This window comes from Solanum stenotomum, chromosome 2 (genome assembly GCF_019186545.1).
Source record: "Solanum stenotomum isolate F172 chromosome 2, ASM1918654v1, whole genome shotgun sequence".
In the NCBI taxonomy this organism is placed as follows: Eukaryota; Viridiplantae; Streptophyta; class Magnoliopsida; order Solanales; family Solanaceae; genus Solanum; species Solanum stenotomum.
In genome coordinates this window covers 52,108,634-52,132,660 of record NC_064283.1, presented here as the reverse complement: position 1 = coordinate 52,132,660, position 24,027 = coordinate 52,108,634, and the positions used below count along the sequence as shown (strand labels likewise).

The following is a 24,027-nucleotide window of genomic DNA, read 5'->3' as shown; positions in this document are numbered from 1 at the left end:
TTTCAATTGTAATCTTGTAATTCTATTATTTTATATTTTTTTAGTAACACTAGCTTTTGAATAACTATGCCATGATTTGCTATATAGTAGTTATACACCCTATAGGACCGATTAAAATGTTTAACTAATACATATATTAGCTAAACATGGGTTGAAAGTCCTCCCAAACAAATGATTAAATAATAGCACGACTAGTACGTATATTACTTTTCCCGTAATACATCATATCAAACGACCCCTTACAATCCTCCATTTGTAAGCATAATATATTAAACAGATAGGGGGTAAAGACTGCAACTCTTACTCTAAGTTAGCACTTTACAGCTTTTGTTGAACTCAATCTTCCTACTCTTACGGGGAAACATTAACAATGGGTGATGAGATGTTTGGTTGTTAAGTCATTTGACACTTACTCTTACATTCAGCTTTCACTATATATGTAATCCAGCATCAAACAAGGAATAACAATTGTTTGCTGTACAATTGAATCTCAATACAGTAATGATTACCAATCCCCTTTGCTTTAAAGAAACAAGACATAAGTGTCAAAAACACATTTAAACTATTCCTTTTTTTTAGTTTATACCTAAATTATTGGGAGTGTGAGTTGAGGTATGAAACTCAAAAAAGGGGATAGGTTTCTCAAACTAATAATTGATAGTTTAGGGATGAAACTTACCCTCAATAGTTTAGATATAAAGCTCAAAAAAAGGTTGTTTTTGACCCTATCTCAAGAAACAATAATAAAGTAAGACAAAGAAGAAATGCAAGAACAAAGTTTTTGCAAAAGATATTGACATCAATCGATGTCAAATCAGCTCTTTAACTAGAGTAAGTTCTTTCACAAAACTCATGCTCCCAAGCTGTAATATCCTCCCTTTTTTTGTTCGCGCAAGAGCAACAAACTTCTCAGATGAATGATATTATATCCAATTTCCGCCAACATATATAGCAAAATTGCACAATGTAAATATCTGTCTGTACAACACAAAATCAACAAAACACAAGTACACAATTGGAACATGACAATAGCATATCAAATGACCAGACCCTGCACTCTAGAATGACAGAGTATCAGTTATCTTTCAGAGCAAAATGTCATCTAAACAATGAGAAGAAACAACAAGATATGTGGCTCCATGAGTGGGTCTATTTTCCTGGTATCAAAATTATAAATGTTCAAACCAGCTAATTTCCATTCCTGTAAGCGACAAAACAAAAATCATTGCAAGCTAAGAAAGAAACATTCAGAGACACTTGAGAACTAAAACAATTGATTGGTCAAATCCTTTCTACGAACTTTAGAAATAAGAATCTCAAAGATACTGAGAAATAGTCTGTAAAATTTCTCACCCCTGCAGAGGATACAGTCATGCAATACTTAGTATCTGCCATTACCTTTTTGGTGTAATTTAAACCAGTAAGCTGTAACAGCAAGGGAAAATACAAGAATAAATAAAATAATCATTTCAATATGATGCTAGCAAAACAGATGATTAGCCAACCATAAAACAAATTAAATTGATTACCTTAAAGCAACATGAATAAGGCTGGCTTACACTTTGCAGGCAACGTCTATTGAAAATGACAAGAACACTGGCCTTTTCCCAAGTTACAAGAATCCATATGTAATCTGGTTCAGAACCAACCAAAACTGATACAAGAGCAATTACATATTTCGTTTTATCATAATTAACGATATACAACTGATACAGGTGCAGTTACATATTCAAATTCTGAGAACAAAGCATCTTAAAGAATGGATTCCTACTCTGTAGACCTAGTAATAGTCTAATAGAATCTATTCTGTTGGTAATGATACTGTTGATCATGATCTGAATCTGGAGCGAAATTGTGTGATTCCAAGGAACTCCTGAGGCGCCAGCCCTCAGGTTCATTCAGGAACTGATTTGACACTATATAACTCCGGAGACTCACAATCACTTTGATCAACTTTGCATCACCTCGATCTTTCAATGCAGTTAGAAAATCTCTAGCAATGATATCCAGCAGCTTTCTGAATTGTGTCTTATATCTTTTGTGTAGAGCAAAACCTGCCATCTGGTAACCAAGACATTTTCTTTTAAGTCCTACCCACATTTCATCAACTTAAGAGGAGCTAATAAAGAGCTTTTTCAACTTACTTCAAGAAAAGCCTGCAATGCAGCTGCGGTGTATAAATTTGCAGGGAAAACATTTAAGAATCTGGCTATCCATGCCCAACCTTTTCTGAGGCCATGCAAGTTTTGGCAGCCGTCAACTTCAGTCTGCCATAAAATGCAGTTTACAACTAAATCAGTTACTATATGAAATGATTAAGGGAAAAAAGAAGCAATTTTGGTCCCTGAAATATTGTGAGAGTTTTTGTCCTTGTACTATTGGCCTGAGCACATCTGACCTCCAATTAAACAAACTGAGCAGTTTTAGTCCCATCACCAAGTAAATTTAACAGGATTTCATATTCAACTAAAGGAAACTAATTTGGGATTCTGTCATTTCCATCAAACCTCAGGCAAAAGAAGCTCTGAACCAAGAATTCCCTTAACAAAATTACTATACGTGAAATGCAGATATTAGTTTCGCTAAGCTCAACCAAATGGCTTTGATCATTTCTGGCAGTATACATCTTTGCTCATAACCTGTAGTATTGGTACTTAGTATTGAAAAAAAAAGGCATCTTATGCCGAATATGTTTCCTGCTCTGATGAAGTTTGTTGGGTTTGTGGCCAATGATTCAGCTAATAAACTAACTAGAACCATTTGGAATATTGTTGTTTAACTGGAGGATTTCAATTGAAACAGTCATCGGGGTCGTGTCCTAGTTCGGAGGGTCGGGTCCTAGATCGATTATAGGGTCAGAAATTGTTTTCCTAAAGAATATTTTCTAGTCTCAAGCCAAAAATAAAAGATATTTTCTAGAAAGTGTTTTTCATTCACCAACCAAACATTAAAAAATATTTTCTACTCATCAACCAAACATGAGAAAATAAGTTAGAAATTCACTTATTTTCCAAGAAAACATTTTCTACGAAAACATTTTTCTTCATACCAAACACACCCTAAAAGATGATGGGCACGAATTATGATGATTATATGTATATTTGGTATTCCCTTTATTATCAAGTTGAACGCATCAATGCGTTGAAACTGCTGATGTCGCTGCTGACTGAAGTAGGAAGAATGGCTAGGTTATTAGAGAAACTACAGAACCCAAATATGCCCATTAGTGACGATAAAAAAGTTATATGTCTGTTAGTAGAAGATAACATTTGTTAGTTCTAATAAGTGACTGGAGTCTGGACTAAAATAGCACATTTTGTTTCATTGGTCAGATATGCTCACACGAATAATCCAAGGCTTAATACCGGAATAAAGCAATAACTCAGACCAAAACCCCTATTTTCCCAAAAGAAGTAAGATATATGAGAGTGTCAGCAACATAAGCATTGAGGATTTCTTGAGGATAAAGTAGCAAATGTCTAAGCAACTGACCTGAACAAGAGCACCATATACTTTCATGCATCCACTTAAACGATCCACATAACTATCAGTACTTTCTATCTTCCCATCTTCCTCTGCATAGCGAATAGCCTTGTAATAAGCTTCTTTAGTCTGGAAGGCTGCCTGAAGTGAAAGAACAAATAAAAGTTATTTACGTGGAGGTAGCAAAATATGATGTGAACCATGGGATGAAGAAAGTTAACTAATGTCTGAGACAAGTTCTGTTTTCAGCACTTGCAGAAAGCAAAATCATGCTTCAAGACAATCAAGTAAGAAAAATCCCAGAAGGGACAAAATAGTGGGATGTGTTGATGTCAAACAGGTAATACTAAGGTAAATATCAAGGTTGATTACCTCTGAGTAAATAATGTACTTAGGAACTGTGTAAATGCAAACTTTGTTCAACTCAGCTATGAGAATTTCCATGGCAAGAGGGACCTGTGATGAAAAGCAAACCAATACGTAAGGATGGTAATCTATACATTAGTTGATCCGCATTCGTGATCTCTTTTCAAACACTAAGTTCTTTGTCCTAAATTAAACATTTTTATGTTGTTTAACATTCCTAGAGACCTTCCCACGGAATCAATACAACCTCTCAATTCCCTTTCGCTTTTTTAAATAAGTAAAGGCATTTTGTTAATAAAGGTTCAGTACCGAGACAGAGTACAAAATCCAAATATCCTTTGGCTAGAAATTTTTGACTTCTATTTTAAATTCAAAAATATTCCCCTGTTTTTCCGCAATTCACCTTTTGAGCTCAGGTATGAATATTGTGTTTGGATAGAAAAGAATTTTTGTTTTTGGTGGTTTTAGGAAATTTGGAGGTGTGGAGACAAACGCTGGAGTCCAAAGGGTTCAGGTTGAGTAGGACCAAAACAGAATATTTGGGGTGCAAATTCAGTGATGCGTTGGATGAGGCAGATGGGGATGTGAGACTTGCCACACAGATCATTCCTAAGAAAGAAAGTTTTAAGTATCTTGGGTCTGTAATCCAAGGAAGTGGCAACATCGATGATGATGTCACACATCGCATTGGGGTTGCTTGGATGAAATGGAGGCTTGCCTCTGGAGTCTTGTGTGATAAGAAAATTCCACCTAGACTTAAAGCTAAGTTTTACAGAGTGGTAGTTAGACCGGCCTTGTTGTATGGAGCGGAGTGTTGGCCAGTCAAGAACTCACATGTCCAGAAAATGCATGTTGCGGAGATGAGGATGTTGAGATGGATGTGTGGGCACACTAGGAGTGATAAGATTAGGAATGAAGTTATCCGGGAGAAGGTGGGAGTGGCCTCTGTGGTGGACAAGCTGAGAGAAGCGAGACTGAGATGGTTTGGACATGTGAGGAGACGGTGCGCAGACGCACCAGTGAGGAGGTGTGAGGGGCTGGTTGTAGAGGGTACGCGGAGGGGTAGAGGTAGGCCTAAGAAGTATTGGGGAGAGGTGATTAGACAGGACTTGGCTCAGCTTCGCATTACCGAAGACATGACTCTAGATAGGAAAGCGTGGAGGTCACGTATTAAGGTTGTAGGTTAGTAGGGCTAGAGTGTTGTCCTCCCTTGCGAGAGTATGGGTTGTTAGCGTTTGTAGTAGTCCTTGCCTTACACCTGCAGTTCTTGTTTGTGTTACATATAGCCTTCTGGTTTTTATTGTGTTTCACTTCTCTCATTGTTTTATTGATGTTGCTGTCCCCTTGTTGATTATAACGATCTTTCTTATTGGATGTGATGTTTTACACAATGTTTTCCTCGCCTTTTACTTGGTTTTTGATGTACTTGAGCTGAGGGTCTCTCGGAAACAGCCTCTCTACCTCTACGAGGTAGTGGCAGGGTTTGCGTACACTCCACCCTCCCCAGACCCCACCTAGTGGGATTTCGCTGGGTATGTTGTTGTTGTTGTTGTTGTTGTGGTTTTAGGAAATTTAGCTTCCGGTTTGAGTTTGGATTTGTTTTTTGGTAAAAGAAATCATCAAATTCCTAAAGGCTCGTTTGGTACGAGGGATAGGGGGATAACTAATTCCGGGATTAATTTTAGGATGAGTTCATCCCATGTTGGTTGGGATAAAATTGCAGGATAACTTATACTAGGATTAATTATCCCAGGATTATAGTATTATTTTTATCCCACTTTGAGGGTGGGATTACAATCCTGGAATAACTAGTCTTGGGATAACTTGTACCCCAACCAAATAAGCCCCAAGAGGTTTTGAAGCAGCCTTCAAATGGGTGAAAATTACAATCCCCTTAAAAAAATGTGGAATAAAAAAAGAAACAGAGCTTTAAGTGCAAAGTGGAGAATGTGACAGCAATTAACCAATCACTGTACTAGAAGGGCGGTTTGCTTGACAATTTGCGGCCCCAATTTGTTTTGGTTCAGGAGAACATTGTTTAATGTAGAAAGTTATTATGAAAAAAAAACACCCACAATGTGAAGTCAAAATATGATATTCAATCTAGGATTGAGGCAAGACTGGTTTTCGAGGGAGTACGTTGGTATTTTACTCCTCGCCAATAAAGGAGTAAAAAAACTTTTATTGCTTTCTTTGCAGTTATTGACGTCAACCTCCTACTTATAAGACAAGAACTATCATGGGCCTATAATAGCAAGAAGACTAAGAACAATAACATAATTACCTTTGATGTAACATGGACAATTACACGACCATAAGCATAGACTGCACTGTTAAAGCTTCCTGTAGGTTTCACACACAGGGACACCACCTATAAAAGTGAAAACCAGAATCACAGTAAATACTTTATATGTTTTACACAAAACTCCAATAGTAAAATATATTCAAGATACACAACTCAACTGCTACATCAAGAACCCACAATTTTCTACAAGCATAAGCACATGCAAACCACAAATCCCCACCATCATCCCCCGGCCCCTCCCGAAAAGAGGAAAGAAAAATGAAAAAGAAGTAAAAACAACATCACAAGAGACACCGAAAGATGACACCCCAGTTAAAGATTTTACCTTCTGTGCGAACATTGCAATGCTGATGGATTGTGGACATGTTGAGCCACTAATTAGCTTAGTTAATTCATCTGCTTTCACTCTGCATAGGGAAAAGTAGTATATACGTATCAAAGAGCAATATAGAGCTTCCACCTCTTTGAAGTTTATTCCCAAAAATGGTTTGAAAATGCACGTCAAAGCAACTAAAAGCGTGACTTAAATATGGAAGATAGATAATGATTTTAAAAAAATAAAAATCTATAGGAGATAGGGTTAATAATCCAAGAAATAGGTATCCAGATACCTGACATTTTCTTTTGAACCAGTGATAGTTCTGATTCGTCTGGCTATTTCCATTTCAAACTTTCGGTAAGCCTGTGAAGAACAGAGAATTTGTGTTGTGAACTGTAGAATATCAGAAATTACTTAACCCAAATTAACATCCTTAGGAATTAGGATCATAAATAGAAGTCCAGCCCAAAGCTCTGTACACTAGGATGGAACATAATATTTCAACACATCAAGCAACAGAAAAATGCATCTGATCACATTCCAACTAAAGAAGCAAGTTGTTGAACATTACACTCAAAAAACAAATTGCCAAAATTAAACAGCATTAATCAAACACATCAAGTAACCACATGACACATCTAGTAACGTTTCAATCAATCTCTAGAAAGGTCTTCCACAGACCCAGAAGAGTGAGAACCAATTAGAAATAATTTCTCAACAATGAGTTCAGAGTGGATGCACATGGGAGGAGGTGCACAATGGAGGATAGAGGTCTCCAAAACCTACAGTGACCAGCACACCATTATTTCTCTTTGTTTTGTTATTTCAGCTATAAGAAGATTCAAATGCACTTGTCAAAGTGTCTCAATTAGTTTCCCAAACATGCAAGGCTCGCATAATTAAATGAAAGAAGTTCTAAGAACTTGGACCAACAACTCCCAGAGCACAATTGGATTGATTAATGATTATGTTAGCAGGGAAGAGTTAACTTTCAAAGTGAATACTTTCTCTGCTACATCATACATGAAATGTGACACTACTTCACTGACCATGGAGTTTAAGATGTTAATTTGGCTTTTTCTTTAGACAAATATTAGGAGTTGTGAAAGAAAATATAAAACCAGTTGTTGAAAAGTTAGTCTGATATAGCAAATCACATCCATGTAATTCTAATAGTTAAATGGTTTTTAAAATTGTGAAAGTAGAATAGAGTAACAATATTAATAGAATGGTGTCACATATTTTGGGATATGCCGTAAGGGAGAATACAATAGACATTAGTATAGAGGGCCTTTTTGACTAGTACACTTTGTTGATGCCCAACTGTTTAGGAACCCTCATTCGCAAGCCTTTGCAAAGAACACTTCACTTTATGCAGCAAGAAGCATAATAGTCCAATAAATCTGGAGTGAAATTTTAAATATTGATTTGCAAGGTTACCTTGTTTGAACCCAATCCCAGTGCTTCATTCTGAGCAGCTATTTCATTGTAAACGGCCAATCTTTTCTCCTCCAGTTTTTGAGCATTTTGTGTCACCCTGATTGTATTTCCTGCTTATTGGAAATTGCGAAGTCGAAATCAAGGCATAGATTTACAAGCACTAGAAACAGAAAGAAATACAACAGTACATGTTTCATCTTGGCAGTTGGAGGTTAGGGTACCATACACTATCTGTTAAAGGATATAATCCAGTTGACTCTACAAGTAGTAAAAGTTTTGCCAATAACAATTTATAGTAGACTATGGTGAAAAAGCCCAAAATAGTCCCTTAAATTTAGGGAAGATCTAATTTGGTCCTTTATATATAACACTCTCAAGAGACACCAGAAAAGATAACACCCAAAGGCCAAGGCTAAAAGAAATAAAGAATTAATGGGACTAATGGAACTAATAGGAAAAAGACAACACTGTAAAGGAACATTCCTTTCTAGAAGCCCAGGGTTAGAAAAAAGCCGCAGGTATTAGCTCGTGGAAATTCACTTAATAGTAGCTGAGATTATCAAACTAGAGAATCATGTTTCTCCATGCTATCTAACCAAAATATATCTATTCTAAACAAATCATATGTATTAGCAAATTATGATTTATGACGAGTGCATGCATACCTAATCATTTGTTTAGGTATTAGTAATACTTTTTTTTTATAAAGGTAAAAGATAGATCGATATTACTATTATTATTATTATTATTACTTTGATGAAGTAATTGTTATGTTGATTGGCATCAAGAAGATGCTGAAAACAGTACAGAGAAATTAGGGAAAGCTCCTAGATACAAAATCTACAGATAGAGCATTGAGCAATTCCCTAAATGAGCAAAAAATCTGGTTGTTAAGCCAAAGACAGGGAGCTAATGAAATCTACAAGAGAATAACATCATTTACAGGGGTTAAACTGCTCCAGCTGAAAAGAAACATCAAACAAAAGAGACGAACTCTCACCTAGTCAAATTTGAATGCACAGATACTTGATTCCAAGAGGAGGAAACTATTGAAGCTGATTTCTTGATATTTCTTTCATTAAGGTAGTTTTTTATTTTATTTTTTCTATATAAAATCAAGTCAAAATATGTGTTAGTGTACATGTTACACATCCAACACATATATGGCCATCAATGTTTTACTTTTTCTTTTTCTCATCCTTCACTTAAGTTTTTCTGGACTACTCTTTTGTTTTTTATTCAGTTTTTTTCCATATTGATCTCAGAAGGAGCGCCCTCTATCAGTCTCTTCGTTTTTTCTTTTTCTTCTGTGGCCATACTGATAAAAAGAAATCTCCTTTTTGGATACTTTTAAGCTAGACTACAACCTATGAATATAAAGGAAGTCCATTTTATTCAGTCAGCAGTAGCAATTACAGAACACTATCCAGAATAAAGATTGACATTTTTCTCTTAAGGTCAGTGACAGTGTTTTGGACGGCGAGAGGGGACAAAAGGCGACAAGGGCCTGCCTCGCCACCTCGCCGCTCGCCTTTTTGAATTAAGGCGCCAATTAATACCAAAAATTAAATTTTTTAATTGCACATATAAATATCCAAAATCTTAATAGCAATAACATATATTAGCAAATATTTAAATTTAAAAACTAAAAATGAACAAAGCACCGAGTGAGTGAACAACCCTGTTCACTACCACACTGAAAACAGAGCACAGTGGATATTAAAAGAAGTAGGGGAACATATCAAAACCAGGGGTGTGCAGGAACTTAAGGGGCTGGCCATTGATATGAAGTTTGAAAGTACTGGTTCGAGAACCAGGGGGAAAGGAAAAGCTATAAATATATGATGAATGTGAAGATAATATCATGGAATGTGAGGGGATTAAATTACAGAGATAAGAGGAGAATTATCAACAGTGTGTTTCAGGAATGGAAGGCAGATGTCATATGTTTGCAGGAAACAAAGCTAGAAGGTGAAAATGGGGAGGCAATTAGACAGGTATGGGGAAGCAGGGGAGTTAAATACGCCCAATTGGAGGCTAGTGGCACTAGAGGGGGGATACTAATGCTTTGGGACAGTAAACATTGGGAGGGGAAAGTTGTGGAAATTGGTGCCTATACTCTAACTTGTGGATTCAAATCAAGAAATTGTGATTTTGAATGGCATATGACAGGGGTGTATGCACCTAACTGCAATCTTGAAAGACAAGAAGTATGGTGGGAAATTGGGGCTGTTAGGGGTTTATTTTCTGGACCCTGGATCCTAGGGGGTGACTTTAATATTGTAAGGTATGCTTCAGAGAAGAAGAACTGTTCAAGGAACTCCATTTATATGTCGGAATTTTCTGATATGATTGAGGATATGGAGTTGATTGATCCTCAACTTGAGGGAGGTAATTACATATGGACGGGGGGGAACAATGCAGAATATGGTTCCAGAATTGACAGAATAATGTACTCTACTGAATGGGGGGGAAAGTTCAACAATGTAAAGCAGGAATTGATGCCAAGAGTATGTTCAGATCACTCACCAGTTGCACTCGCAAGTGGTTATTGGATCTATTCCAAATCCTACTTCAAATTTGAAGGATGGTGGCTGGAGACTGAAGGCTTTAATGAAAGAGTCAAAGAGTGGTGGACATCTTTTGAGTTTGAAGGAAGGCCAGACTATATTCTAGCTTCTAAGTTGAAAGCTTTGAAGACCAAATTAAAAGAGTGGAGCTCAAACACTTACGGAAATCTGGAAAAGAAGAAAAAAGAGTTGCTCAATAGAATCACTGATTTTGACAATATTCAACAGGACAGACCTCTGTCTGATGTTGAAGTAATTCAAAAGGCAAGTTTAACTAAGGAGTTTGAAGACTATGCTAAAAAGGAAGAGATAGCTTGGAGGCAAAGATCAAGGACATTGTGGATTAAGCAAGGGGACAAGAACACTAAATTCTTTCAGAGGATTGCAAATGCTCACAAAAGAACCAATCACATTGACAAATTGGTGGTGGAAGGTGATGAACTAACAGAAGCAACAGATATCAAGAGGGAGGTGGTTTTATTTTATAGAAAGTTGTACTGTGAGACTGAAAATTGGAGACCTGCTTACAACATGTACCCCTGTCCAGTAATCAACAGGGAGGAGCAACTAGATTTACAGAAACCTTTTGAAGAAGATGAGGTCCTGAAAGGGCTCAAGGCATGTGCTATAGACAAGGCACCGGGTCCAGATGGGTATACTATGGGCTTCTTTGTGAAGTGTTGGGAGATTCTAAAGGGGGATGTGATGGCTACTATCCGGAAGTTCCATTCTCAGGAAGATTTTGAAAAGAGCCTTAATGCAACTTACATTGCACTCATTCCAAAGAAGAATGGAGCCAAAGAATTGAGAGATTTTAGGCCAATCAGTCTGATTGGAAGTGTCTACAAACTAATCTCCAAAATTCTTACAGAAAGGCTAAAGAAGGTGATGCCAAAGCTGGTTGACACTCAACAAATGGCCTTTCTGAAAGGAAGACAGATCACTGATGCTGTTCTCATTGCAAATGAATGTCTTGACTCAAGAGTGAAGGATAAAATCCCAGGCATAATGTGTAAACTGGACATAGAGAAGGCATATGGCCATGTTAACTGGAAGTATTTGCTTGGAATTCTACATAGTATGGGTTTTGGGAGGAAGTGGATAAGATGGATAAGGTTCTGCATTAGCACTGTCAAGTTCTCAATACTAATAAATGGTTCTCCTGAAGGTTTCTTTCCGGCAAGCAGAGGCTTGAGACAAGGTGATCCACTCTCACCTTTCTTATTTTTACTAGTCATGGAAGGCCTGAACAGTATGATTAAAACAGCACTTAGGAATGATTGGATAAGGGGTTTTAATGTGGTCAAAGAGATGAATACTAGATTGGAAATCACCCATCTGCAATATGCAGATGACACTTTGATTTTTTGTGATGCAGAAGACAGCCAACTAAAAATTCTGGGGATAGTTCTCATACTATTTGAGTCGGTATCAGGTTTGCAAATTAATTGGAGAAAGATCAGATCTTTCCAATCAATGATGTGCCCAGAATACAAAATCTGGGGGATCTTTTGGGTGGAGAAATAGGGCAGTTACCAGCAACATACTTGGGTATGCCTTTGGGTGCCAATAGCAAATCCAAAGAGATATGGAATGGAGTAGTGGAAAGATGTGAGAAAAGATTGTCTAGGTGGAAGTCTCAATATTTCTCAAGAGGTGGTAGATTAGTGCTGATTAACTCAGTCCTGGATGCATTACCAACTTACTTAATGTCAGTTTTTCCCCTTCCAGCAAAGGTGGAAGAAAGAATTGATGCTCTGAGAAGGAATTTTTTGTGGCACGGTGAGAAGGAATATAAAGGTTTCCACCTAGTCGAATGGAAGACACTGCTACTATCCAAGAAGCAGGGAAGACTGGCAATCAAAAATATTAGAAAGCAGAACAAAAGTCTTCTCATGAAGTGGTTGTGGAGATTTCCTTTAGAAGATCAATCTTTGTGGGGCAGGGTGATCCAGGCCAAAGATGGGAAGGAAGGACCCTGGAAGACTAAGGAAGGGACATCCACATATGGAACCAGTTTGTGGAGATCAATTAGAAACTTATGGCATGGTTTCTATGCAAAAACTGAATGTAATGTGAACAATGGGAGGAAGATCAGGTTTTGGGAAGATAACTGGTTAGGGAATGGAAGCCTCAAACGCTTGTTCCCGGATATTCATCACCTGAACCAACAACAAGAGTCGACTCTTTATGAAGTTTGGTCTGAACATGGATGGAACCTTACCTACAGAAGACTGATGCAAGACTGGGAGGTGGAAAGATTGGCTGAATTTTATGGAACACTTGATCAGTTCTTAGGATTCAAGGATGGAGAAGACACTCTTAAATGGAAATGTCATAATAAAGGTTTATTCACTGTTAGTTCTGCTTATAGAATTATGAATCAGATGGGATCCCAAGTTAACTTTCTGCCTTGGAAGCTTATATGGAAGGTTAAAATACCATATAAAGTGGTAGTTTTTACTTGGTTGGTGGTGAAAGAGGCTGTACTTACACAAGAGAATCTTATGAAGAGGGGAATACAAATGTGCCCAAGATGCTGTTTTTGTGAGCAGGTTGCAGAGACAATTAATCATCTGTTCTTACATTGTAAAGTGGCTGGCCAGCTGTGGAATTTGTTTACTAGCTTCAGAGGTATAAGTTAGACTGTTCCAGGGAGAACAGGACAGGCTCTAGAAAGCTGGAATATGGAGGGCAGTAGCAGCACAGACAAGAGTAGAAGGAAAATTGTCCCAGCTGTTATTTGGTGGACCATATGGAAAGAAAGGAATTCTAGGAATTTTGATAACAAGAGCAGCCCTCTGCACAAGATTAAAATGAACTGCATTATCACTTTTTGCTATTGGTGTAGTTCAGAGTATATAGAAGACCCTGTGGCTATTGTAGACATTCTAGGGTCCTTATAAAGATGAAAGGAGGATCTAGGGATAGCTTCTCTTTTTTCTTCTTTTCTTTTCTTTATCTTTTGTTTATGCCCGACACACATGTGTGGAGGGACGATATGATGTAAATTTTGGATACCAGCTTTGAGCTGATGATTGATACACAAATGTTACCTTTATCAAAAAAAAAAAGAAGGTCGTGAAGTTGGTGTTTGCAAAAAGGAGGCAAACACGAAGGGTTCGCGACAGAGGAGGAGAGGAGGCAATCGCAAATGTGGAATGTTTGCAAAAATACCCCAAAAAAAACCCTAATTTTGGCTTTTAATTATAAATCAGACCTTTTAAAAAAAAAGGCAACGCCAGCCTTGTCGCAAAAGGTCGCCAAAGGGCGCCATAAGGTTGTCATTTTCAACTCGCCTCACCTCGAGGCAAATAGGCGAAAGTGCCTCGCCTCGCCTTGCCTTATCGCCAAAGGTGAAAGGCGAGCGCCTCACAACACCAGTCAGTGAAATGATATCTTCATATCCATGTAAAGGAAGGCAAGGTCAGTGAAATGATATCTTCATATCCATGTTTTTCCCTTCGAGCAGATCAATAGACTTGTTGACGAACAATACAAATGATCTATGCTTCATCATGAACTCCATCGGCATTGGTTCTCATAAACTGGCAAAATGTAATTGCATGGCCCTTGGCCACAAAGAAGTTTCACAGCTTCAAAGTGAATTGTGAAATGCCACTGGTTCGACGGAAACGTATATTTGTTTTTTGAGAATGTTCATCAGACACGTATATACTGATCACTCACCTGCTTATAATGTCCAAAAGCATGGGTGTGAACAGTTGAGACGGACAATCCCAGGTAAGAATATTTCATGAGTATATTTTCTGGAGTGTTTCTTGGACTTTTATCTTCACAATTACTCTTTTCCATTAGCCTACTTCCCAGCTTTTAAATTCATTTATCTTTTCCATCAGTGAATAGCCTCCAATCAAGTCCTGGATCAAAAGTTCTCATTTTCTACAAAGTTAAAGGACTATTTATGTCCAACTCTATATATAAGGGATCAAAATTAATTTACCCGTATGGCATATAGTTAAAGCACTGATTAGGTTTCTCCTCTCAGATTATGCATAGAGCATTTTGTTTAAGTTATTATTTATTTGAAATGATTGAGAAAAAAATAAAAAGAAGAAGAGTAGGAGGTCGGTCAAATACCTGTTGAATGTTTCTGCCCATCAGATATGGGTCTCACAGGCTGACTAGTGACATCCCTTGAAACCTTGCTAGCCTCTGAAGAAGCAGTTGTCACTGACTCAGATGACTTCTTCTCCGACGCAGCTGCAGCTTCTTTTGCTGCTTTCCTCTCAGCTTCCAGTGCGGCAGCTTTTTCCTTTTCAACTTTTTCAGCTTCCAGCCTAGCCTGCACCTGATGGAATGGAACTTATCATTACCCAAAAGGAGAAAATTCAATTACAAAACTGCTTCAATTCTTTCCAGAATCATTTAAAAACAAGTGGGAGTTAACAGTTCAGCCAACTGCATTAGGCAACAGATGCAGCATGAGGAGAGACAAATAAGCAGCCAGATTATACAAGAAATCCAGGGATGCTAGAACCAGGGGAATGCGAGCATTAGCAATTACATAAGTATGCCACAAGAGAAAAAAACAATATCAATAAGTATTAAGTTATTAAATCAACACAAGCACTATTACTTTCTCATTTATTGATGATTCTCAAAAATATTTAACTTTGTAAAATCTCAAGAAATCACAAGACGACAGGTGACAGAAATGCAATTGGATAATAGTTAAAAACACATACCTTGGTTTCTGCTTTGATCCTTTCTTGCCGGGCTTTTTCTTCTTGAAGAACTTTTTCTTTCCTCTTGGCCTCTTCACAAGCTGCGTCATCTATTATTCTCCTTTCTTCAATTTGGGATCTGTGTTCGTGATCCCTTTGTACCGTAGTTAGGTGATCATCAAGTGCTTCTGCACTATACTAATACAATTAAGTCAAAAGTACATCCCCACTAAACTAAAATGTAAGAACACGTAAATGGTGATTTAACTTCAGACTCTGAGTACTCCTAAGGAGTATAGAGTGAACAAGAAACATCAAAAGAAGTTAAATGTTTATCGGTCACAAAGTATCGTATTGAGAGTGCATTCCTCAACTGCTAACAAGGGTGTGCATGTAGTTTGTATAAAAAATAACCACCTGCAATCAAAGTGACATGCTTACTATAAGTGCCCTCTTTATATAAGGGTGTGCATGTAGTTTGTATAAAAAATAACCACTTGCAATCAAAGTGACATGCTTACTATAAGTGCCCTCTTTATATAGAAACTCGCTCGCTGGCCATACCCCTGTATCTGTTTTACACCTTCATGTGTAGTTTTCATGTCAACAAGAAAAGAAGAACGCACTCACTTTCATTTCCCATCTATACCACATTCTTGTGGTTCAAGATTAATTGTCAATCTACCATCCTTAGTTAAATTATTTGTAAGTGAATTCTTTACGAACCAGCTTCTATTTAAAATAATTGAGATTTGTTTGGCATGTCTTCAGCAGCCTTTTGTATTTAAAAAAAAAAAAATGCATTACGTCCATTGGTACTATTGCTAGAGCAAAAGCTGAAGTGAAATCCACAGTATGGATAAAACAAATATTCTGATTTTAGTGGCTAGTGAAATAGACAAATTTTCCATCAGTTCCAGCCGACCACTTTTTGTTGTCTGCCAAGCTTCCTGCTTAATCATCTATTGGCATTGAATTAAACCCACTGAGAAACATCTACCTTATGCATCATTGAACAATGAGAAAAATGTTTAACCATGATGAATAACACTTAATGCAGGAACAAGCTTTTACTTGCAAAAGAAGAATAATATACCTTACATTTTACGCTGGTACTGCATGTCGAATTTTCTGTTCATTTCCCTTTGAGCTTCAGTGTTTCTCTCAACTCGTTCTAGTGTGGAGGCAAGCTTCTCACTTTCATCTGTCAACTGAGCTTCAAGTGCTGATAGTTGATCTCTCATTTCCTCCTGTTGTAAGATAGCAATAGAAAGAGATTGGGTTTAATATTTTTTTGTTTCCCAAGTGAAGCAAGGCTGGGGCATGGTCAGAGAAAGTTAACGAAGCATATAACTTAAGTTGCCAACCGCAATAGTAAGCTGATGGTCATGAGCTAACTCAGATAAAGCACTTTCCACTAATCCCACTTTATCCATTAGATCATGTTGAAGTTCGATGTTTAGGCCTTCTTCAGATTGGTCGCTATCACTGAAACAACGTGAAAAATGCTGCATTAATCAAGAATAAATAAAACACACTTGCAATGCGGTGGCTTATGACTTGCTGTACAACATGAAGTCCATGAATTTAAGGCTATAGGACTAAATGTAAGTTTTTGCTGGAAGAAATAAGATGCACATCTATTCATGGATGTAATTTATTTTAAAAAAACTTCATGAGGAACCTATCAAAACAAAAAAGAACTTTATGAGGTAATATGAAGTGCCCACCACCACCACCACCACACACACCTCTCCTCCTGATTGGATGAGTATGCCCTAACTGTTGGCTCAATAAGTAACTGCTATAAACATGTTGCGGCTTCAACAGGCATATGGCCAAGTAACTGTGAGACGTGTTATCGGGGTAAGGGCATTCATGCAACATATTTTACACCTTGTTTCTCTGTTTCAATCGACATCCTCTCATTCTTACACTCTTTAATATTTGCAGTTATTGTGTAGTTACCTCAGATAGATTTCGTCACAGGCAAACCGTTTTCCTCCCATAAGTAAATGATCACCAACTTCAAGCTTAGTATCTCTGTCCATATCCTCGACATCGTCATCAGACACTTGCATAACAAAGCCTCTCCGAGAATTATTCATTAAAGCCGAGAGTTGTCTGAGCAAAGACAGATTAGAACAAAATACAGAACATTTGCTTTCTCGATGAAACAAAGAAGCTTGAGGTTATTTTCACTAAGAAACCTCATTACAAGTACATACCGAGATTCTGCTTTCGTAAAAGGTATAGGAAATTTTGATGATGCATTGAGCTTCTTCTCAATCGAATTGAGCTTAACCAATAAAGCATCAAAGGTCCAATCAGGATTTGGATCCAGGGTGACTCCATCAACACTTTTAGGCAACGGAAGTTGCAGTTTAACAGCACCCCTGAAAAATAACCATAATCATAAATCAGGATAAACCAAACAATTACTTAAATTATTGTAGTTCCAGAAACTTCCATAAGCTTGTTATAATGAATGAAAACTGAAATATGAAGTTGTTATCACTAAAATTATGAGAAGGTATCTTGTGTAACATATGAAGTCACATGAACCAACACCTCCCTCAAAAAAATAAGAATAAAATAGCACCAACATTTTCGTGGAGCATTACAAACAGAAAAGAGAAGAAAAAAATGGGGACAGGAAGAAAGTAACTTACATTATTCTTTTCCTGCCTTACGAACACCTTTGAATAAAGTTGTTGTTTCCAACGCTGGCTTCACACACTTGAGTCTTGAAATTTAAAATATAATTAATTACCTGTTACAATTGAAAAGGCAAAAATTACAAACAGAAAATGTAAAGATCATAATAGGAACACCCATAAGGGGAATCTGAAAACTAAACCCTAATAAGTAATACAGACTAGAGCATGGATTGAAGGACCTTAAAAAGGAATAAGGAGGCACTGATTTCGAATAAGGGTGGGGGATATAGAACTTTTTGTTGATTTTACGGAAAAGGGTCAAAATTGCCCCGAACTATATGAAATAGACTATTTATATCCTTCGTTACATTTTGGGATCAAAAATGCCCCTGCTGTTATCCTAAGAGACCACAAATACCCTCAAGAGTTAACACCCCAAATTTTTGTTGACGTGGCAAGCCACGTGGGATTAATCCTTCCACCTAAGCGTTGTCAACTAGGATTCACTACAAAAGAACTAGACCTTTAGCGGCAACAACAGTCGCCACAAAAGCCCAGAAAATCGTCACTAAAAGTTTTTAACATTAAATTCTAATTTTGTGATTTTTTTCTTCATTGTTTTTAAAAAACCAAATATGATATCGATTAAGTAGGAGTTTGAAGACACTATATGTTTTATTTTTATGTCATATGTAAATGTATAAAATGTACAATGATGCATTATATATATAGTAGGAGATTTGAATCGAGAAGCAATTTTGATTATTTTTCGTAATAATATTGGATGTTTTTAATATGGATATTGCAAGTTATTTATTTTAGAAAATTAGGTCGCAATCGAAAATTAATTATCATATTTTTTTTTGTTGAAAAATAGGTTTTACTAGCGAATGGTTGTTGGAGCCTTAGTCGCCACTAAAAATCACTCATAACCTTTAGTGGCAATATTTTGGGATTTTGTGGTGACTTTGTCGCCACTAAAAGTCAAGTTCTTTTGTAGTGAATCTTAGTTGGCAATGCTTAGGTGGAGGGATTAGTCCCATGTGGCTTGCCACGTCACTAAAAAATTAGGGTGTTAACTCTTAAGGGTATTTGTGGTCTCCTGTGATAACTGCGGGGGTATTTTTGATCCCAAAATGTAATGGAGGGTATAAGTGGTCTATTTCGCATAGTTTGGGGGCAATTTTGACCCTTTTCCATTGATTTTATAGGGAAATTGTAATGCTCCATAGACCAGTTCTTATGGCCTTCTGTTTTTTACCCTATGGGATGTAAGTGCTCACTCTTGTCATTGTTTGGATGATGGAATTTTGTGAATACACAATTACCTGTTCCTCAAAAAAAAAAAAAATCTCACAAGGGTGGTGTGTACGCAGCCCTACCTCTACCTTGTGAAGTTAGAGAGGTTGTTTCCAATAGACCCTCTACCTTTATGGAATAGAGCATAAAGAGATGCTTAAAAGTTATTTCCCATGGACAAAAGTAACTAGATCTCAAAAGCAGATCTTTTGTGGAGCATCAAATCTCAGAATTACCCCAAAAGATAAATAATGTATAAATAAAAGATCAAATATTAATAAACAAAAGCCAGGATGGGCTTGGCATCAGAAACTTAAAGATACAAAACAATTCTCTTGATGAAGTGGCTATGGAGGTTCCATCGAGAGGAATCAACTTTATGGAGGGAGGTTATCCAGCATAAATATGGCCAAAGCAGTCCTTGGTACTCTAATGAGGTTAACACCACATATGAAGTGGGAATCTGGAGATTAATCAGAGCTCTATGGACAAACTCCACTATAGGACCCTTTTCCTGATCTATTGGTGCTATGCAACAAGACTGATGCTACTATCAATGAGCATTGGTATCCTCAAGGCTGGAATCTCTCATTCAAGAGGCATTTGAATGATTGGGAAGTGGAGTGGGTGGCTAGTTTTCTAAAAGATATTGAAGTTTTCCCTAACACAAATACTTTTTAAAAGAACAGGAAATGTTGTATTCTTCAGCATTAAGGATATGCTGGAGACCTTCAAAAGAGGAACCAAAAAAAGGAGAATTAAGGGAGAAACTACTTACAGAGAGTCTAACATATCTACAAGCTCTAATTCCTCTATATTTGTTGTTTATACCAAAAAAATAAAGATACAATACAATTCCATTTAACTCTATAATGGAATTGGACTTATCTTCAAAACATCTGTTGTTTCTCTCTCTCCACAAGTCCACCAAATGCAATGTGGAATGATTATCCACCATCTCTTTTGGCTCTTGTTTCCACCCCTTCTAATTCAGCAGCTGAGCAGATCTGTAGTGTGCTCAGGCATGGTCCATTTTGTGTCTGTGAGAGTAAGAAATAAATTCCACAACTGAGCAGTGAATTTACAAAGCAAGAAAAGATGACTATTTGTCTCATCTATTTCCCCACAAAGTTGACATCTGGATACTACAATTCTCCTCTTTTTCTTCAAAACCTCGTGTCAAACAAGCTTTTCTGACAACCAACCATGTGAAACATTTTACTTTTGTTGGTGCAATGTTTTACCAACAGAAGTAAAATATGTTTCACATGGTTGGTTGACAGAAAAACTTGTTTGACACAAGAGGTTTTGAAGACAAAGAGGAGAATTGCAGTATCCAGATGTCAACTTTGTGGGGAAACAAATGAGACAAATAGTCAACTTTCCTTGCATTGTAAATTTACTGCTCAGTTTTGGAATTTATTTCTTACACTCACAAACACAAAATGGACAGGAGAAAAGTGGTCATGTTATTGGGCAAGTGGGATGAAGCAATGTATTATGTGTTGGGAGATCCAACTACAAAGCCTATGGGTTATGATCCCATGACTGATCCAACTACAAAGCCTAAGGGTTATGATCCCATGATTGAAACCATATTGTTATTGGAGAGGGACACAGATACTGAATCAGCCGCTTTGAGATGGTTGCACACCTTGGACACGGCTGTTGGCTAAGAGAGTTTGCCTCACACGAGAAGTTCTACGGAAGAATGAAACTGGTGAAACAAACAACCAATTATTCTTTCATTGCAAATTTACAGCTCAACTTTGGAACCTGTTCTTTAGTCTCAGAGAGATCAAGTGGACAATGCACATACTGTAGATCTGATGAGCTGTTGGATTAGAAGAGGAGGTAGCAAGAGTCAGAAAATGTGGAGGATAATACCTTCCTACATATGGTGGGCAGCATGAAAGAAGACAACAGGTAGATGCTTTATTTATAAATTAAGTCCTCACAATGTGAAATGGAATTTCATAGTTTCCATATTTTTTTGGAGTAAAGAGAACTGTATAGAGCAAGTATATGATCTTGTAGAATTCTTAGGTGACTGTGAATATGGATTTATACTTACTCTCTTTTGTAACACTTCTTGAAGGCGGACAACATATCTTTGATGCTGAGGAATATATCAGCACTAGTTTTAAAAGAAAATACTTGAGATAAGTATTAAAAACACCCCTAAATTTGACGTGAATTATTACTTTAGTCTCCCAATTATTGACAGCCTTAAAAACACCCCTCTACTTGATTAAGTAATTTAAAAACACCCCTCTTATGCCACATGTCATCCACATATGCGTATATGTGGAATTTTCTATTGATGTGGCGTACATATGGATATATAAAGTAAAAAAAAAAAGAAACAAAATCATTCAAATAATTAAATGCTAAATTTAGTAAATAAGAGTTTTAAATTTATTTTTTCTTCTTACCTCACCTCATCCCCTGCCCAGATACCCCAACCCCACCACCCACCCACCCCTCCCCAAAAAAAGAAAAATTTAAAGTTTTTTTAAAAAAAAAACTTTTTATCCAACACTACCGAGTACCCCGACTCCTTCCCTNCCCCCCCCCCCCCCTCAAAAAAAATACTTTTAAATTAAAATATATATTTTTTCTTATCCCACCTCTCTCTCCCTCCAAAAAAAAGTTTAAAAGATTTTTTTGGTGGGTGGGTAGTGAGGCTAGGGGTACTGGGTAGAGGATGGGTGGGGTGACAAGACAAAAAAATTAAAAAAGAAAAAAAAGTTTGGTTTTTCTTCTTAAATTGCTAAATTCTTAACATTTAATTATTTAAATATTTTTTAAATATCTTTTCTATTACATATATCTATGTGTAATCTATGTGTACATGTCAGCAGAAAATTCCACATGTATGCACATGTGGCATAAGAGGGGTGTTTTTAAATTCAATTAATCAAGTAGAAGGGTGTTTTTAAGGCTGTCAATAGTTGAGGGACTAAAGTAATAATTCATGCCAAGTTTAGGGGTGTTTTCAATACTTATCTCGAAAATACTTGACAAAATCAAGTAGTTATATTCCTAACAATTGACATGGAATTAGCATAAAGTACAGTAATGACCATAAGTCATCAATGTTTATTATGTTGTGTAGCTTGGGGGAACTATAGATAATGAATGGTCAGTTGATGGCCGTACATATCTCCTATTTTTGTGATAGCCAGGCTGCTATGCATACTACTAGGAACCCAGATTTTCACAAGCACACAAAACACCATTGAGATTGATTGCCACTATGTCAAGGATTGTTTGCATTCTGGGTTGGTTTCCCTTCATTTTATCAATAGCTTGGATCAATTGGCTAATATTTTTATCAAGGCCCTGGCCAGTTCACTTCATCATTTCACTCTTGGGCAAGCTTAGTGTGTTATCCCCTCCAGCTTGAGGGAGGTGTTAACGGAGGCCCATGTGTTGTGCAACAACCTATAACATAGGTCCATACTATTAGTTGTCGTTTGTCTTACTCACATAGCAACTTTTACATTTGTAACCAATTTTCTTACTGTCCATTTGTGTAAGGTTGTGACTTGTGGATAATTGGATCAAAAGGATCCAGAATTAGATCAGATTCAATTTTCATTATAATAACATCTCTTTTCTATTTACTCTTTGATTTAGGGTTTATCTATTACAATTTTGCTTCCACATTTTGTCCACTATAATCAAACAGAACATTAATAAAAGAACTCTTCTAGATTATATACAGATGCCTAGTGTGAGATTTAAGAATCCTTGTGTCCTATTATATCTTTAAAGGAAAATAATGTGGTGTTGGAATGGAATGAACCAAAAAAGTAGAAGCGGATAATAGATTCATTAGCAGACCCCAACTAATTTTGAGATGAGGCTTAGCTGACTGCCTGATCTGGATGATAATCAGGAATATGGCTTACCCAGAGGCCCCCAGGAGCTATAACCCCAATACTAAAAAATTGCATTCTTTGCAGAAATTCCAAAGTAAGAACCTTTAACGTATGCAATCCATGAACAATCCCAGAGAACACAAATGAAACTATACCCAAATCGAATTTTAACAAAATGAACAAAAGGGGAAATGTACCTTAAAAATTAAGCCGACGATGGTAGTACCAGTCTTGAGAAAAGAAGGAGAACGAAGTCCTTTACTAACCAACATCTCATTCCTTCTACACAAATCAAAACTAAACCCACATCCATTGTTGCCATTTTACCTCCAAATTAAACCTACCCAGATAGCAAAAATTAAAAACAAAGTGTGGATTAGTGAATTGTGAATAGTTAAGAGCCTTTAAACTAAGCTTGTTAGCAGAGACTTACTTGTTGCAGATGAATGATGAACTGAAAAAGCAAAGTTGAGGATCGGGAGACAAAATAGCTGAGACTTGAAGAAGAAGAAGAAGAAAACCTCCTGCGGGCGGCTACGTTCGAACAAACGAGAGTAAGGCTTTCTCCACGAGAGAACATATTGAGTACTTGCAGAGGGGCGCCTAGTTAACATCTAGCTTTGTCATAGATTTTCAAATATTCTTGGCAAATATTGTTTCGGTGAAAATTTCATCATGTGTTTGATCATAATATTTGGGAAATATGTTTTACTTTTTTAGAAAAATATGATTTATACCCATACGTTTTAAAAACTATCAAAACTAACCATAAGTTTGTATTTCAAGTCAATTGGATCTTCATTGCAACAAATAACAAGTAGTGTCCATGACACTAAAGCAATGTGGTAGTTTGGAGTGAGTGCAACAAGCATCATTTCATACACCGTGAAGTAGACAAAGCACATGACTTCGTTACCCTGAGCCGATTGTTCATCATTTTCATCAACAACCATATCATCACTATAATATTCATTGAATATTTCATCACTACTTTGGTGTTCACGTAAAAA

The 24,027-nt window shown here is 36.9% G+C and overlaps 1 protein-coding gene across 2 annotated transcripts; it reads right to left on the bottom strand.

Moving 5' to 3' along the window:
• Positions 1 to 1,615: 1,615 nt before the first annotated feature.
• LOC125855555 (mRNA export factor GLE1-like) lies at positions 1,616 to 23,583 on the bottom strand. Of its 2 annotated transcripts, none has more exons than XM_049535288.1 (17): positions 23,451 to 23,583; positions 23,215 to 23,357; positions 17,844 to 17,944; positions 17,400 to 17,567; positions 17,140 to 17,295; positions 16,539 to 16,659; positions 16,273 to 16,421; positions 15,193 to 15,364; positions 14,585 to 14,789; positions 7,914 to 8,023; positions 6,766 to 6,836; positions 6,480 to 6,561; positions 6,134 to 6,220; positions 3,856 to 3,939; positions 3,493 to 3,624; positions 2,145 to 2,267; positions 1,616 to 2,061 (listed from the first exon to the last, which is right to left on the bottom strand). In XM_049535288.1, coding segments are annotated over exons 3-17 (1,932 nt in total). In that variant the 5' UTR covers positions 17,846 to 17,944; positions 23,215 to 23,357; positions 23,451 to 23,583; the 3' UTR covers positions 1,616 to 1,791. The 2 variants fall into 2 exon arrangements, with proteins under 2 accessions (XP_049391245.1, XP_049391244.1); XM_049535287.1 differs by having other exon boundaries at positions 1,618 to 2,061; positions 14,585 to 14,795.
• Positions 23,584 to 24,027: the final 444 nt, after the last annotated feature.

Excerpts from the sequence above, each read along its gene's own strand:
- LOC125855555 (XM_049535287.1), bottom strand. Across the intron at positions 14,796-15,192 it reads GGATCAAAGCAGAAACCAAG|GTGCAGGCTAGGCTGGAAGC; the intron begins GTATGTGTTTTT and ends CCATTCCATCAG. Across the intron at positions 6,562-6,765 it reads GGTTCAAAAGAAAATGTCAG|AGTGAAAGCAGATGAATTAA; the intron begins GTATCTGGATAC and ends TTCCCTATGCAG.